At 40.9% G+C, this 17736-nt stretch overlaps 1 protein-coding gene across 1 annotated transcript in view; it reads left to right on the top strand.

Annotated features, from left to right (window-relative positions):
* The first annotated feature begins 2044 nt into the window (after window positions 1-2044).
* The window catches only part of Slc5a12 (solute carrier family 5 (sodium/monocarboxylate cotransporter), member 12), a 50327-nt gene continuing 34635 nt past the window's right edge, over window positions 2045-17736 (top strand). Inside the window, exons 1-4 of the mRNA XM_005401744.1 lie at window positions 2045-2716; window positions 12372-12437; window positions 13620-13671; window positions 14560-14627. Of these exons, the coding sequence (XP_005401801.1) occupies window positions 2378-2716; window positions 12372-12437; window positions 13620-13671; window positions 14560-14627 (525 nt within the window). The 5' untranslated portion in view covers window positions 2045-2377. The remainder of the gene's footprint in view (window positions 2717-12371; window positions 12438-13619; window positions 13672-14559; window positions 14628-17736) is intronic.

Below are 17736 nucleotides of genomic sequence, written 5' to 3'. Positions count from 1 at the left end.
GGAAGACCTGGCTGGTCAGTGGAGCAGTCGGAACTCAACCATTCACCACCTCTGTGGTCTCACGGGTTATAAATGTGCACCTCCGCACAATGACTTCACTAACATCAAAGACCAGCAATCCCAAGTCACACTCACAGGTATAACAACAGTTAAAAAGTTTCAAGTAGTGCAAGAATAATCAAAACAAGACACAGAGACCCCAAATGAACACATGCTGTTACAAAACTAAATAGTAGCAACTGGCTTACTTGATGAAAGGTCACCACAAGTCTTCAATCTGTGAAAACAAAACGAGCAGCCTGGCATGCGCAAGGTTGTGAGTTCGGTTCCCGGCACCGGAGAAAAACCAAAAAAAAAAACAAAACAAAACAAAACAAAACAAAAAACAAGCAATATCTGCCAAGTGCCATAAAGTGAAACACAACAAAACAAAGTGTGCCTGCTCCTCACGCTGCTGGCTGGTGCTGCCTGTAACCGCTGCGACCGTCCTCAGCAACTTGAAGCCATCTTGGCGCAGGTCTTTGGGCGTGTGATGTCACAGGCGACCAATTCCTGAAAGACAGAATGAAACAAAATAAAAATAATGAAAAGCCTGCACTAGGGAAAAAAATCATAAAGACCTTTTTGTCCGTAAACACTGATTATATCAAAACCACACATCTAGAGGAGACATTTAAATAACAAAGTACAGACAGATCTAGGCATAGCCTGCATACCTTTATTGATAACTGCAAGCGAACTCCAGAACTTTCTCAGATCTGATACAAATCCATGGAGCCTATTGGAAGGGGAAAGATGGTTTTCCAACAAAACAAACAGTCAGAGTTCCTCAGTTATCCAGATGTCAGAATGTTCCACTACAAGTGTCTCTGTTTGGAGGCCTCGTGGATGATTATAGTGTTCTACTGTTTTTGTTTTTATTACTCTCTTATGTTCTGTATTGGCTGCTGTTTAATGGACACAAGAACTAGGCCAGTGATGGCGAAGCTTTTAGAGGTTTCAATGATAACAAACAGCCTGCTGCCGCATGTGTGCCATGAGTTCACCATCACTGGACTTGGCCTTTTGCTTCTGTCTTTCAGGAATTGGTCATCTGTGACCTCACACTCCTAAAGACCCACACCAAGATGGCTTCAAATTGCTGAGGACGATTGCAGTGTTTAAAGGCAGCACAAGCAAGCAGCAAAGGAGGCAGCTCATTGTAGAAACTGAGGTTGAGGGGTGCGGAGGGCTACCCAGTGCTGGGGAGACACAAGGAGATCTCGCCTGGTACAGGTGTGGATGTGGAAGACACCTGAGAAGAGAGGAGATGTTGAGCAAAAAAGGGACACTGTCCCAGCAGGAGCCTGTGGGAAGTGATTCCGAGCAGGTCAGCTTTGCAAAAGCAGAAGCAGGCATCTGTGACTGGTTTTTACCACCCTCCTCTCGTTTGTCTTGCGCTGATTTGACTGAAGCTCTGGGTGCAAGTAAAGTAACTGGTGAAATGATGGACAGGAGGAGATAAAGTTGAGGGCTACGAATGGTCTACTAATTCATGATGAATCCATTTTCTGAGTCAAGGCAAATTTTACATTCAGGAATGCTTCACTGTAAACCCTCCAAATTAGGGCAGAGGGTGGATACTGTTTCCTTTCCTTTTACAGATTAGGACAAAGAAGGTCAGGAACTTTGAGACTCAAAGAGTCATAATTTTGTCAGCCCGGTCCCGGGGCCCCAGGTGGCACTCAGAAGAGAAATGCATTGTCAGACGCAGCTCCCTGTGGCTGACCCAGGGTCTGAACACAGGGCTCTGGATTCCAGCTCTTTGCTCCTTACCCTCCGTACCCACTGACTCAGGCAATTGCAGGCTCTCACCTGCACCCTCTGTTCCTCAGGACAGAGACTCCTCTCAGGCTTGGGTTACACTTTACAGAGTGCATTTCCCTAATTGAAAATGCTGAGGTGGTCAGCTTTTATCATTTCTGTCCTGCTCAGTAATGTTTAACTTTAACTTGGGGAAAGAAAATTCTAGGAGATAAAAGAGCACAGTATCTGCCAAGCCCATTCCACCCCCAGGAGTTATTAATTTCAGAACACATTCAATTTCCTTCGCTCTAGTAGACACTTCAGGAGAGGAACAGGCAGCTTTTGGCCAGGATCATTCTGCACACAAGTCCTTATCTCAGGGCACCAGTTCCTCCTAGAACTGTCTTCCACAGTGTACTTTGAAGATCTTCCTCTGGTGTAACTTGGTGTCTGAGATCCATGCAGCGGTCCTCATCCTCCTGAAGGAACTGCAGCTTCCTCTCAGAAACGCTCCGGCTGTCTTGAGCTTTGCCTTGGGAAACATCCAGCAGGGACCTGGTTGAAAGGCACTTCCTAGTGTGGTGTTCCCGGCATGGAGGTGAAGAACTTCGCAGTTTGGGACTATGTCGTATTTGCAGCCCTCTTTGTTGTTTCCTCTGGAATCGGGGTGTTCTTTGCCATTAAGGAGAGGAAAAAGGCAACATCTGCGGAATTCTTGGTAGGGGGAAGGCAAATGTCCTTTGGTCCTGTAGCCCTGTCCTTAACAGCCAGCTTCATGTCAGCTGTCACTGTCTTGGGGACCCCTGCTGAGGTCTACCGCTTCGGGGCCTCCTTCATCCTCTTCTTCATTGCCTATGGATTCGTTATTATCTTCACATCAGAGTTTTTTCTCCCTGTGTTCTACAGATCTGGCATCACCAGCACCTACGAGGTAAGAGAGCTGTGCCTTTTTCTCCATTTCACCAGGAGCTGCTATTTTCACTCTACTAGAAGGTGTTCATTATCTTTTCTAGTCCTCTAAGAATATACGTCACCTTGATAATAAAGCCTGGTGGTTGAAGAATACTCACTGACTCACTGAGTTTTCAAGACAATTCTATATGATTATAAAAGGATTAACACTCTGGGGGAAAAACTTAAGCTTTGGTTACAGACACACCAGTTTTCCCTGTTGTAGATTGAAAAATCATGCTGCCAGTTCCACAGGGCTGTTTCAAAGATCAAATGAGATGCTAATGCATTGCCCAGTTTATGGGATATGCTCAAGAAGAGAATGCTTATGTCATTTTTATTAGCATTATTTTTCTGAAAAGTATGCAGAACATGTCCACAGTCATAATGCTTTCCAAAAATATAATTTTCCAGCTGAGAAAACTGAGATACAGATAAGTGAGTCAGAACTGAATACTAGTTTAAGTCTATCGAAAACGTGTTTTGCTTGTATTCCTAATGAGTGACGTTTTCATAGATAGTAGAGCTTGCATACAAATTGTAACTAAGCTTCAACTTTTTATTGGGAAATGGTAATAGTTTTGCAAATTAAGGAAATATTTTAGTGGCAGTGAATTGCCAAATGTTTCAAATATGAAAATTAATGAGAGTGAAGTCACATAGTGGAGTTTGGGCTTTGCAATAATTCTCAATAAAAATATCTTGTTCAAAATTGAATTTCCACACCTAATATTTTACTCTTCAACTCATCCCCACTAAGTCACAGCAGAAGACTAATAAAAGACGTTTTTTTAAAAAAATTCTGCAGTTGAGTATAAAATGTTACACTAGCCTTCAAAAGCCATTCAGGGAAATGAAGGTCTCACACCCTGTCTATAGATGATCATCTCTCAGATATTCAATATTAATTCTTCCCTTTGCCAAAAGAAGGTAATCAGGGTTAGGTCATACGGTAGCTTCTGTTTTGGATGCAAATTCAAGAAAAAAGAAATTTATGCACAGCCCTTAAAATGTGCATTTATATTTTTGTGTATTAACATACTTCTGAAAACAAAAACGTCTGGGTTTTTCATTCAGCTATGAAGGGTTTTATTTTCATAAAGGAATTGTTACATTTTCTGCTTTTTGTTTGCATTTTTTAAAGGGTTGCCTAGGTAACTGCTACCGATAGAGACCCAATGACATAATACGGGTTGGGGGAGAAAACCGCCCAAGAAAACATGAGCTCAGTTCCTTGTTACCTATGACATCACTTTGTATGCAGGTTCCTTGGCATTTCCCAGGTCCCATTTGGAAAACAACAGCTCCTTTCTTTCATTTAGTCAAATGTGAATGAGCTTTTTCTAGCTTTAAGATATAACTTTTTATCTGTCCATTTATTTCATGGATATGCACCATGGACCTTCCATCTTCCATACACCCTGCTGGGCCACAGATGTACAGAAGTAAATCCAGGTCCTTGCCCTCATGGAGCTGATTCATAAATGCATAAGACAAGCATAACACAATTTATATGTGATTTATCTGTATGTAAGCACTGATCTAAGAATTTCATACGCATTGATTCATTTGGCCAAAAACCAATTTTTTAAGCTAGGTATTATTACCACTGTTACCATTTCACAAATGGGAGAATGGAAACACAGTGAGCTAAGCGACCAGCTCAGCGGCACAGAGCTATCAAGTTGCAGTTTTCCAAACCCAGGAAAAGATCATCTGCTGAACCATCGTGCTATCCTACCCTACAAATGACCGTATGGAAAAAGCAAAGCGGATGGAACGGAGGAATGCTGGTTTGGAGGGGGAATATTTATAATGCATAGAGGGTGGTCAAGCCAAACATCCACAATAGTGGAGCATTAAGGGAAAGACAAGAAGAAAGGCGGTGGTCGAACCAGAGAAGGGAAGATCCAGGGCGTGGGTGGCGCGCTGGACAACAATACAGAAAGCAGCATGCTGGGAAAAGATGAACAGGGGAGGGTGGTAACAGATGGGACGAAAGAGGTGGGGAGCCCGTCACACGGAGCAGGGCCCTGTGTGTGGGACCAGCAGAGGGGACACGTGGATATCTGTGGAGCAATTTGGTTGTCACAGTGATGGAGGACACTACTGGGGTGTAAGGTATGAGGAACAGGGATGGAGTGCACAAGATGCTCATGGACACTGAGGTAGCACATGTCCTTTTAATTTCCCCAGACCTACTGCAAAATACACACCTATAGTCCTTCTACAGAGTTCTCAAAAGTCACTCATACACTACGTGAGCACATCTTTCTAATAGTCATTTCAAACTTTTTTATTAGTGATGTTTGCAATGCAGAATCATCACATTCACCTTGTGAAATTGGCGCATGTGCATACCACATTTTAACCATTTGAGGGGAAGTGAAGAAGCGGTGTGGACACTGCTCAAGAGGTTATTCAGAGCAATCTGCTTCTTTCTGCACTGCTGACCGGTGCATGCTTATGTGTCATTAGTTTTACTAATGCGGTTCAGTTACTACTACAGTACTAATAAAACCAGTGGTAAAGGCCTAACTGGGGCGATTTCAGACACTTCTTTAGTGATGAAATTGCTCCAGATAGGAAATTCTTCATTGAATGAAACTTACAAAATTGTTTTAGAATATTTACTATTACTGCATTCTACTTATTTTAAAAATTTTAGTAGCCTAATAATAAGACTTCCAGATTGTGGAAAACACATATGAGGTTACTTTGGGATTGCATTTTTTTTTTATAAGAATACCTTAGGGGTAAAAAGTATGAAATCGAGGCTAAAGTCTACTTCTCTTTGACTAGCAGTCCTACCACTTGCTAGTTGCAGCACATGGGGTGAAATTTCTTAATTTCTCTGTATTTGGTTTTGGTGAGTAAAATAGTAATAAAAATCATCAACTTCAAAGGATGTCTACAAGGAATAAACAATAATATGCAAATACCTTTAACAGACCCTGACAAATGCTATGTCAGTTTGTGTTATTATTTCTACGGTCATTGCTATCTGCCTCCATATAAATATATATACCACTTGCTTTCTATCACATCTTGAATCTCTGTTTCTTTGTGCATCCTCTGTTCTCTCTTAAGTATCCAAAGGTATGCTTCCCAGAATCTTTGTAGATGCTCTTCTCTCAAAGACGTGGGGCCTGTTTCCCCAGTCTTTGAGCCGGGCTGGCTTTGTGACTTGCTTTAGCCACGGGATTGTGACACAAGGATGTGTGGGTTTAGAGCAGGGAACACGGGGCTTGGAGCTTCTGCTTCTATTCTATGTAAAGAAGGTGGCATTGCTGGTAGAGCTGCTGGCCCGTGAGGGGCACAGAGGGAGAGCAGAGGCGCTTGCCCATAGCCAGCACAGTAGCCGGACGTGTTGGGGAGGCTGACAGATATCTCCTGGTTGACCTCCTTGTTGGCTGCAGCTTCCGTTGTGCCCTGGTGAAATGAGTAGAGAGAGAGAGTACCAGTCTTCATGGGCGAGAAACGGTCATTGTTTGGTTTTTGAGCCCACTTGTGTTGGGGGGGCGTGGCACAGTTGTGGCCAACTGAGTGGACGTCTTGATGTGCCGTGGGAGCTCAGAACCAGGACACGCCATGCAACACAGCATCTTCTGCCCCGTGTCAGAGCAGAAGGGGTTCTTCACACCTTCGTGTAGAATTAGGCTTAGCTCATTTGCATATCATGCATTTTCATTATCTCCATTTGGATTCTTTATAATTAGTCCCCTCATGTTATCTTCACTTTGATTCAAGTTATTTCAGGATTTTTTTTTCCATTATACAGGTCTGATTGAAAAATAAAGTGAATATTCATATTTTTAAAAATAATTCTCACAGTGAAACATACATGGCCAATAATCCCCCCAAATACTGGCGCTCACTTCCGACATACTTACCCCCTTTGTGCGCCACTTTCTGGAGCAGCTTTGAAAGTTTTCTTCTTTTGTGCAGCTTTAGTTTCACAGCTGTTGCTGCCTCGATGTCCTAAGTAAATTCTAGACGTTCATCTTTCATGGTCCTTATAACTATGGGAGGACCCAGAAACTGTAATGCCAGATCCAGTGAATAAGGTAGATAAGGATATATTGTAATGTTCTTGTTTGACAGAAAGTGTTGAAAACAGTTCATCAATGAGATGGGCTCAAAAATATGGTCTTTAAATAAAAGCAATTTATTCCAGTAAAAGTACACTGCCATCAACCCCCCTCAAAATACACTGAATTGTTTTGAATACACCAGGCCTTTCATGATAATGTCTTTTATTGTAATAACTTTTTCCTTTTTAACTTAAACATTCACTGTAGCTTTCCTTTACTGCTTGTAGACTAATAATTCCTACCTCTAACACAGCTTCATAGGCTGGTGTCCACTTGGCCGCTCATTTCCTCACATTACTTAGACTAGTTGGATTCTGAACCACTTACTCTTCAACCATTTTTTTTTAATTCCAGCAATGCAAATGTTATGATTCAATTGTGCTCTTATAGGTGGTTTTGAAGTATTTATATATTATTTTATGTATGTATTTATCTATTACTATGTTGATAAATTACTTTCTTTTTAGATATAATTATTATCTGTGGTATTCTGAGAATATTTATACAGTATTTTGACATCAGATGTTTAATTATAAGATAATATTCCTGACTATTATTTCAGCACAGTAAATGGTATTATAAAATACTGGTGGAGAAATGGACATATGGGGATGGATAGGGTCTGAACTAATATTATGACCAATAACCAATATTTATGTAATTGTAAGGATTGACATTTACTCTAGGTTAGAAGGGTGACTATAAAGTTTGATAGCAGAGCTACACAATGTGGGTTATATTTTGCAGTATTAGTCTAGAAAGCTGTTAAGAGTGATTATAGGGAATCAATAATGGCTGTTGTATTACTTATTGTTATCTTCAAAGTAGTTGTTCAGATTACCAAATATAGGCCTGCAACACTGCTCAAACTATTAAACATTATCTGTTCCTTTCAATAAACCAATAGAAATTAGTAGTACAGTTATCTTAGTCATCTTGTGTGTTGTTTTGTTTTTGTCTTTGTTCATGTTCTTTTCTCTTTAAAATAATAATAATAATAATAATAACTAATAATAGTAATATAAGAATGAGTATAGGGTTTTGGCTATTGAAGCATTGTGGCTGACTGGGAATCTATTGCTATACTTTGGGAAGAGATAATGACGATTGTGTGGCAAAGGATGAGAAATTGCTGGTGGTTATGCCTTAAAAGTGGAAAGTAGGCACCAGAAGTTTTTGATGAAGTGACTATGGAGAGTAAGAGAAAGAGAGAAGTAAAGACTGACTGCATCTGAATTAGTCTTGAACCAACATGATGAGTGGAGTTGTTTCCCAAGTTGGAATAGTGTATAACAGATGAACTTTGCAATTCTGAAAACAATCCAACATGATGACGGTAAACATACATTTGAAACCAGGCACGGAGCAGGCAAGTCTACTTTTGAACTTCCGTTTTCCCTTGTTCCTGTAAGGAGAGTTTCTACAGTCAGCACAGATGATTGCAGAGTGAGCGAGTGAGTCCATGGGAGGAAGGGGAGCATATTCTTTCAGAAGTAGACTGATGTGTTAAAGTAGCCTTTTTTGTTTTATGGATGAGAAAACAGCTCCTTAGATCACAGAGAAAGATACCAACAGATTTCAAACTAGAACTCAAGAAGACTGACTTCAGATCCACTTTGATCTTTTCTCATATAACTTTTCTCAAAATGGTCTATCAATGGTTACTGAACTGACTGACTCTAACCTCATACACAGATAGCAAAACCATTGACTTCTAGGTTCCTATGGCGGTCTCTACACAGCTTTTCCATTTTTTAGCAAGTTTCCTTTTCACTTTCCGGGCTTTGCACATCACCCTGTTCCCAAAGCCAAGACCATATATATTTTTATTTTTTGTTACAACATCTTTCCACTTTTTACATTGGTGATGTACTGCTGTGTAACACACCACCCCCAGGTCGACTCACAGCAATCATTTGCTCGTAGTTCTATGGCCCAGCAGCATGGCCTCTGTCCACTGGGTCTCCTCGTGGCTCACTTGGGGCATCCCTGTGACTCATCAGGTTGTGCATGCCAAGGGTTGTGCTCATTCAGGAGGCACAGGTGAGGCAGCCTGCCTTGTTCAACATTTCTTCTCATCTTCCAGAAGGCTGCCCTGGGTTCATTATGTGATGGGAAAGCATTCTTCTCCACAAGAAAATTCATCTTATTATCGCATTTTAAATACCACATTTTGCATTCTATTTGCTGGAAATAGTGACTTACATTGTATTTCCTAGAAGCAAATTCTGAGATAAGAGTTTGAAGGCAAATCATTTTTGGGAAAGGATTCCAGTAAGCACTGGTAGGCAGGTAACAAAGTGAGACTTGGGAGGAGAGGAAGCCAGGAAAGGTGCATTTCTTAGCCTGTTATCGCTGTGACTGCTGGGGCTCCATGCTGCCAGGGATGTCAGGACAGTAGAGAACATGCATCAGGAACTCCTCTCTAAAAGGCAAAGAAGAGTATGCACTTACTCCCTCTTCCCTGTAGTCACTGGCTGTATGCCATGATAACACCCCCAGGTACTCCTCATCAGCCCTGTTCCAAGGTTGGAAGGAAGCCCTCAAATAGGCAATCAGAGGATAGTTCAGATGCCACCAGTATGTGCTGGAACACAGTGCCAGCAAGCTGTGTCTGCTGTACCCATGGTGACTAATACAGTCACTACAATCTTACTGTACTCTGAGCCCTGGACTTGGGATCATTACACACTTGATTGCTCCTATCACACACTTGATGGATGCTATTTTGTTTCTGTATCAGTCAGTGTTTACTAGAGACACAGATATAACACACGATCTACAAATGTATAAGAAATTATAAGATCAGCTCATGATGGTCAGCTACAGAGTTGGATGAGGAAGTGCACAGGCACCCTCTGCACACTAGAGGCCAAAGGATTCAGTCTAGGTCTGGAGCTTTCTGCAGTGTCGCATGGAAGTGTTTATCAAGAGGCTGATGAGTCTACCCTGGAAAGCGGAAGAGTCTGCACCAGAAGGCTGAAGCATGCACAGTGCTGGCTGAAGAGTCTGCTCTAGAAGGCTGAAGATTCTATGAAGGAAGCCAAACAGTTCGCACTAGAAGCCAGGAGATGACGTCCAAGCTGAAGGCGAAGACTGGAGCACCTTCCAAGAGTAAAAGCAAGTCTGTCTTTCCTGATTTTGTCTTTATAATATCCAGGCGATGAGCTGCTCAAGAGTGGGTCCTCTACACCCTAGGGTGTAGAATTGCTGAGACAATTTAGCTAAACTTTCAAACCTGTCAACTTGACACAATCAATCAACCATTACAGTTTCTGTATCCAGTTTATACAGAGACTCAGGGATTAGTGAAGGAAACTTGTGAGTCTTTGTGCAGTAAGCTTCTCTTCACAAAAGCATGGGATAGGAGCCCAACATGTCCTCAGCAGGGAAGTTTTGCTATCTTCTATCACATGATATTTGAGGCTTTAAATGCTCTTGGCCTTTCCCTGCCTCCGTAAGAATAGTTTCTTTGTAGCTAGATTTCAGTCACATGTTCACTGGACTGTCCTCTGCTTCCCAGTGATGTGAGTGGGACACCTGATAATTAGGTGGTTCTTGCCCTGAGGACTCAGGACATTTAGCAGGGTCAGGTAGAAAATGCGGACTACTATGAAAAAGAATCACAATTCTACCAAGTTGTCCTTATTTCAAAGAAGGATCTATTTCAAACTATGAAACATTTATGTATCACTTCTAGAAAGAGTACCATTCAGTAGGTAGTCTTTGATTTAATAAAAATGATTTTCTTAAATACATATAGTAAAGAAATCCTAAGTAGAGGCTACACCCAAGAAATTGAATGCTCAAGTCATTCGCTACTTTTACAATTTATTTTGTTCATCTTTAATGCAAATTTATGATGCATTGGAAGACATATACTTGAACATCTTCTAGACACTCATGTCTGAGAATACTTACTCACAAAAACCTTTCCTGACCTTCACCAGTAAATCAAACCCCACCAGTGTTTTCACAACTCCTTGTAGTTCTTCTTCTACTGTTATTACACTAAGAATTTTATTTTTGATTATTTTATTGCTGTCAATAGTTAGTCATATAGTCTCATAAGATACTCTGTGGTAAAGCACCAGTTTATTTTCAGGTGATTCACTCAGTACACTGGGATGCATTGTAGTTTCAACTTGGTAGAAATGATGCATAAATGTTTCTTGGATCCTTCTTTGAAATAAGGAGTATAGGGTAGAACTGTAACTCATTTTCCACTGACTCACATTTTCTAACTCACCTTGCTAATGCAGAGGGGGAGTGGATGAAAGGGGAGAGATCTCCATGCCTGGAACCTGTGATAGGATCCAAAACAAAGAGAGTCTGCATCTTCACAAATGGGAAGAGATTACCCTGGATTATCTCAGTGACCCTAAGGTATCCACATAATCACTACACACTTATGGGTGGAGGCAGTGGAACACTGATGACAAGAAGGCAGTAGAACTAGGGACACAAAGATAAGAGTGACACACCAGAAGCTAAGGGTTGCCAGCAGCCACAAAAGCTCAACGAGGCTAGAAGCAGATCCTCGAGCCTCACAAGGGAGTGTGACCTTGCCAATGCCTTGATTTGGACCCAGTGCAATTCATTGGGACTTCTGGACATTCACCCTGCAGGAGGTGAGTTGGCTGTTGCTGTAACACACCAAATAGGTGGTAATTTGTCATGACACCTATAAGCAACTGATCCATAGATGACCTGAGATAAATCCAGTACTGAATTACCAGTGTGTGACTGCTCACCATGATGAACTTCGGCATCAGTGTCACAAGAGCTCGGAGGAGAGAGCCAGAGAAAGAATAGGACCAGTGGCAACCGAACTGCTCCTGCTGAGTGATGATTAAGAATTTGAGGAACAGATTTAAAGTTTGAAGGGAGAACACTTACACTGAAAGTTTCACCTAAACAAAGGCAAAGTTGGGATAGTACAAATGTGTGAGTTCAGCACATCTTAATGATTTTATGTGGAGAATAAATTATGGGAGTGTTGGTGTTATAATGAGGTTAAGTGGGATCAGACAAGAGAGTGTGTGGAACACCATGCCTGAGATGTGCCCTTTGTATCAACAATGGAGCATGACTGAAGATTTTGAGAAGAAGAGTGCCATGATCAGAGCTCTGCATTAAGAGAATTGATGCGGTAGATGTGGATTGATGGGATGGATGGGTGGGCAAGGCTTAGCACTGGAAGACCAATTAGGAGGTGACCGCAGAACTCCGGAAAAGAATCAGAGCGCTGAGCTGCCTTTGGGGCAGTGGGGATGTCACAGGAAATGGTGGCTTTAGTGGGTCGTGTAGGAAGAAGCCAGGGTGGAAAGTCAGAAGCATGAACAGGAAGTGAGTTTTAATACATGCTGGACTTCAATCATCCATGCCTCCCCCACACCTATGCCTCCAAGGACCCATAGCATAAGGTCATACTGAAAGTGCATAGCACTTAGCTTGGAGAAAGACCAAAGGCTCAAAGCAAGCCCTTCATAAAGCCCTCTCCCAAACCCACTGACTCTGTGTATCTCTCTGTTCCTCCAGTACCTAGAACTACGCTTCAACAAACCAGTTCGCTATGCAGCGACCGTCATCTACATTGTGCAGACGGTAAGGGAAGGGCTGCTGCAGAGACGAAAACTGGGGTACAAGACAGTCAGGGTTTTGTTTATTTGGGGCCAATTAACCCAATTTAAGGACAGACTTACTACTGAAAAGCCACCACTTTCCTCCTAAGGAAGCAATTTTAAGACACACGATTACCTTCACAGGCATCTGCATTGGGTAGATTCCGTAGACTGTATCTACACTAATAATAAGAAACAAATCAACATTATAAGCCACAAAGACACAATTGTTTTCTTCAAGTTTACCTCTCTCATGTTTAACCCAAGCAAAATTTGGATATGGGATGGTGTGGTAATTGATATTTTTTTTAACACTGGTTAAATGAGTTGAACCAGAAGTGCTTGTTTGGCTGAAAGTCCCATAAGACAATCTTCCCCGCCAATATCCCTGCTTCCCTCTTATGGGAACTGTTTGGCATCCACTGGCTTTGGGCCCACCCCACTGGGGCATGTCCCACTACTCACCAGGTGCTTCCACTAGCAGAGAACCTTCTCTCTCTTACTTGAAATTCCCCGAGTGCCTGAAGGAGTAGAAGGGAAGCTATGTTTCTTGAGCTGCTCATAGATATCAGACTTTTGCCATGAACCTTTATTTTTTTCACTTATCTCTAAATGGTGGAATTGCACTTAAAATAAAATTGGAGGGGAGCACATTTCCATCAAGGTAGCAATTGCAGTTTTGTGAGTTAGAGGGTAATTATGTAGGAAATCCAGGCGACGAGTCTTCCCTGTGCAGTTTTTTCTCTTTGCAGATTTTTTCCATGTCTATCCTACAGTCTATATTTCAACAAATTACTGTGCTTCTGCTCTTCAGCAGAGCTTCCCTGAAGTCAGTAGTGAGCCCAGCAGAGGTGTATGGGAGGAATGGATAGAGGAAAGGCAAAGAAAAACTCAACTTGTAGAAATATGCCCAATATAAGCACAATATTTCAAATTTGTCAACAATGTTCAAAATCTAACCCTCTTCCTCAGGCTAATGGTCTCTACATCTCTTCTACTGCCTGCATTAGTTACAGTGATGAGTGATTTCAGAGTAGATGGGAATAAAATGCTTGCTGAGAAAGTGGAAGGAAATACATCTGTAAGATGTATAAAGAGCTTTCCAGGGAATATCCCTTCCCGTGTCACTTTAATTCACTGTCCACCTATTTTGTTTCCCTACCAGATTCTCTACACAGGGGTGGTGGTGTATGCCCCTGCCCTGGCGCTCAATCAAGGTGAGTTCCTGATGCTCCTGTGGGCGCATTTCGTCACTTTGATACCTGATCTCATCTTAGGGAAATGTACATACAATACCCTGTTAGGGTGTTGAGCCCTGGTTAGGGTGCGAGGAGTCCCTGAAGCCCTTTCTCCAAACACATTTGAGATTAAACGTGGAAAACAATGCAAAGAATTAGTTATTTGACTTTATCTCACAAAGCTGGGTGGTTCTAAACACCAGCTTGATAACATTTTTTGTTGTTGTTCGGGTTTTTCATTTCAGTGAAATGGTGGTGGCTTTTGTCTCACATCAGCACAACCACCGAGTAAAGTCACCTAAATATAAGCGCCTTTTCTCAGTGATTTCATGAAGTAGCTAATCTGAGTGCAAGAGTAGAAGCTGCTTCTAATAATTACATGAAGGTGTACAGTTCATCTCTCAGCAGAATAGAATCCTAGAAAGAAAAATGAAAGAAAGAAAAAGGAAAAGAAATTTCACAGTTATATCTGCTATGTTGAAAGCTCTCAATATTCACTTTAATTGGACTAGGTGCTTATCTTGAAAAGTATTAATTTTCCATTTGTGGTGGTTTCTGATTATTCAGACTAACTTTGTTACCCAAAAAGAACAAAAACCAGAAGAGCATTTGGACCAAAGATGAAAACTACAGCATCTGAAGAGAAAAAAAGTTGACAGAACATTGTACAAAACTGATAGACTGCCTTGAGGCATACAACTATAATCATCCTTTTCAGAGGTGATAAAATTTAATGAGGAAAAATTACTTTGATATCCTGTAGCTCACCAGAACACTGACAAACACTGTGAGTTTTCTTCACAAAGCTTGCTCCTTTGTGAAGGAGCAGTTCAGATGAACTCCTTTAACGTTCTTCTCCTTTGCTAGTGACTGGGTTTGACCTCTGGGGCTCCGTGTTTGCCACGGGAATCGTCTGCACATTCTACTGCACCCTGGTATGTATCTAGCAGGGAAAACTACTGAGCGATACTTCCTAATATGGGTAAGGTGCATCTCCAGCAACAGGGCGTCTAATTATAGCAAAAAATTGCCATTCCAAAATTAAGTAGAGGTATGTCGGTTGATCTGTCAGAGTTTCCTGACAAAGACATTGTTCCATTTAAAATTCCTTTCTGCACTAGCAGGTATGAGAAGTTGGGCACTGAATTCATTCAAGAAAGTCATGCCACTGAGAGAAGGTTTAATGAAAGAAATAGCTCCCTGGTCAGAGAACAGATGACCCTAGACATTTCTGAGAAATAAATCTGCTGCCTAAGTCTGTTGTTAAATCATAGGTAGCATTTATATTTCACTGTCTACTAGGTGAGCGATAGAAAATGAGTGTATGAGTCATCAAGGATGGTTGGTACTTTATAAACTTAATTATTTCACAGCTATTTTTTTTCTACTGTTTATAGATAAGCCTCAAGTACCTTTCACATTTATTTTTATATATGCTCAACTTTCAATAAAGAGAGCTGAGTAATGTTGGCAACATGTTTATATAATTGCTAAATTTAGTTTATCTCAACAAATAGGCATTAAACATCTATTTTTTGTCCTTGTCCTGTACCTAGAAAATATTTACTATGCTGAATCATTACACCATGTGCTGGCTGTAATTAACCTGTTAAGGACATGGGAAAGCTTACAGGACAGTTGGAATCTATGCTTCCACAAAAAAGTAATAATAATTGACATATTATCATATAGCAGACTCTCCTTGCATTGTGACATTATGATCACACTATATTCCCTTTGCAATATGTATCATGTGAATATACAATTTAACAATATCCTTATCTTTCATCTTTATACTTGCAAATGCCACCATTTTGTCATATCAAAGTTGTGTCTTCATCTCCCATTGCATTTTGCTGATGGTGGTTCTCAAGAATTTCTTCCCACCTTGGTTAAAAAGGTATATTCGTCCTCCTTCCATGCTGAACCTGAGTGATGGCTTAATTTCTCTGACATACCTGGCCACAGAAGAAAATATTAAATGCTGATGCCACGGCTTTTTAATGTATTGTTGGGATTGTACAGGATATGAGAGTGCCTCAAAGGAAATCTCTTTCCAAAAAGCATAGTAACAAAATAACATAACCAAGTTATCTAAATGGATTATGGTATCAGGAAGAAGTGAGTAGGCAGAAAGGGAGAGATTAATTTAAGGACAGGTGCGGAAAACGTCACTACTGTCGAGGTGTTGGATCTCAGCCATTGGCAGTGCAGAGTAGGAGAGTTGGGAGTATTCCATTAATTGCATCACAGAAAGGAACTCAAGTAGTTGGAGGTCAGTGAGAAACTTCTGCTCTTGCAAAGAAAAAGTGCAAATCTGCTCTGAAAAGTAAAGTGGAAGATCAAATTTGTATCTGACTGGAGCTGCAGAAGATAAACGAACAGTAAAAGTGGAGGAGACATTGTATTTCTACAAAAGTACAGCTTGAAATTCTTTTTTTTTTTTTTTCCAGTACTGGGAATCAAACTCATGACCTTGCACTTGCCAGGCAGGTGCTGTGCAGCTGAGCTAAATCCCCAGTCCCTTGAAATCCTTTAGCACTGAAAAAGGAAGAATCTACACAATTGAAAAACACAACTTTTGAGGATATAAGAGTCAAAGAGAGGACAAAGATACCTACAAAGGGACACTCTAGGCAGACTTTTGAGCACCAATAATGGAAGCCAGAAACAGTGGAATAGTATCTTCAAAGCACTGAGGAAAAACAATTGCCAACCTAAAATTTCTTAACAAAACTACCCTTCAGTAATTGAAGGTTGACAGCCAAGAGAACTTATGAACAATGGATATACTCCTCTAAGACAAATCTAGAGGAACTATCTCCACTCCATCTCTCCTCTCTCTAGCCAGATCAGAGACTTCAGTGTCTCATGCAAATGGTAGCCTATGCATCTAAAATATGCATTCATATTGCAATATTTTTACTCTGATAATCTTGCGGATGTATAGCATGTGCAGAAAAATCAGTTGAAGAGATTAAAAAAATAACCAATTCTTGTCATCCAAGTGTACAATAAAATGAGGTAAACATGACACCCAAAACAGCACAGATTGGTGAAATATACAAGGGGGCATAAAATCTTGCTATGTGAAAATCAAAGAAAACTTCATGGTAACTATAATATGATTTCTGGGAAAATGATTTGTTTTCTTGCATGTCAAGTTGATGTTTAGCTTTACACAGATTTTCCTGTAAAAAATGTCAAGTAATTCTGAAAATTGAAGCTTCTAAGAGTTGATTTTCATATTACTAAAATCTGAAGTTGGGTTTGGAAAAATCTGAATCTGGGTTTGGAAGGCTTAACATCTTGAAAGGAAGTCAAGTTAGTGCCATCCTATGAGGTGGGAGGTGAGACATTTATGACTTGAACAAAATATATAAATGCAATGCTTTTAGCAGGGACTTTAATGTTTAGTCTTAAATTAAATTTTAATTACAAAAAAGATTGGGACAACCCAATGTCTTCTTCCTTCTCAAGCTAAAGATAAAGCTTGTCATCTCTTCACAGAAGTTCTTGACACTCCGGAGGAGTAACTGGGGATGATAATTCTATTTTTCAGTGTTAAAAATATCACATCCTTCCATTTTCCCAGTGCTCATGCCTTTTCAAAGTACTTTCTTCACATGTCACTTCATTTAATCTTTCCCAATCTGCTCGTTCCACCCTGGCTGTGGCCTTCCGGGGATTCTCTCCTTGGAGCACTGCTGCAGTCTTTCTGTCTTCTCCCTTGTCCTGGCCCACATGCTCTCAACTGGAATTCTACATCAGAAAACACTGAGGGAGGTGTCAAAAGGCCCAGCTCGGGTCCCCAGCCCAGACGGCAATTAATTTAGAATTCCTGAGGATGGGATCTGGATATTGTTTATTTTTCTTTAACCTTTCTCTGGTGATTCTAGTGGGAAGACAGATTTGATAATCACTTTTCTGAGCTCTTGCCTAACCTCTCAATCTTTTGGTTCTACTATTATCTTCATCTTCAGGAAGCTGGGTTCTTCACCTATTTGACCAGCCTGCATCTCAAAATCTCCTTACTCATGAATC

The sequence above is a fragment of the Chinchilla lanigera genome, unplaced genomic scaffold (assembly GCF_000276665.1).
Source record: "Chinchilla lanigera isolate Chin_1 unplaced genomic scaffold, ChiLan1.0 scaffold00075, whole genome shotgun sequence".
In the NCBI taxonomy this organism is placed as follows: Eukaryota; Metazoa; Chordata; class Mammalia; order Rodentia; family Chinchillidae; genus Chinchilla; species Chinchilla lanigera.
Note: the sequence above shows the minus strand (reverse complement) of the source record. Positions and strands in the feature narration are given on the sequence as shown.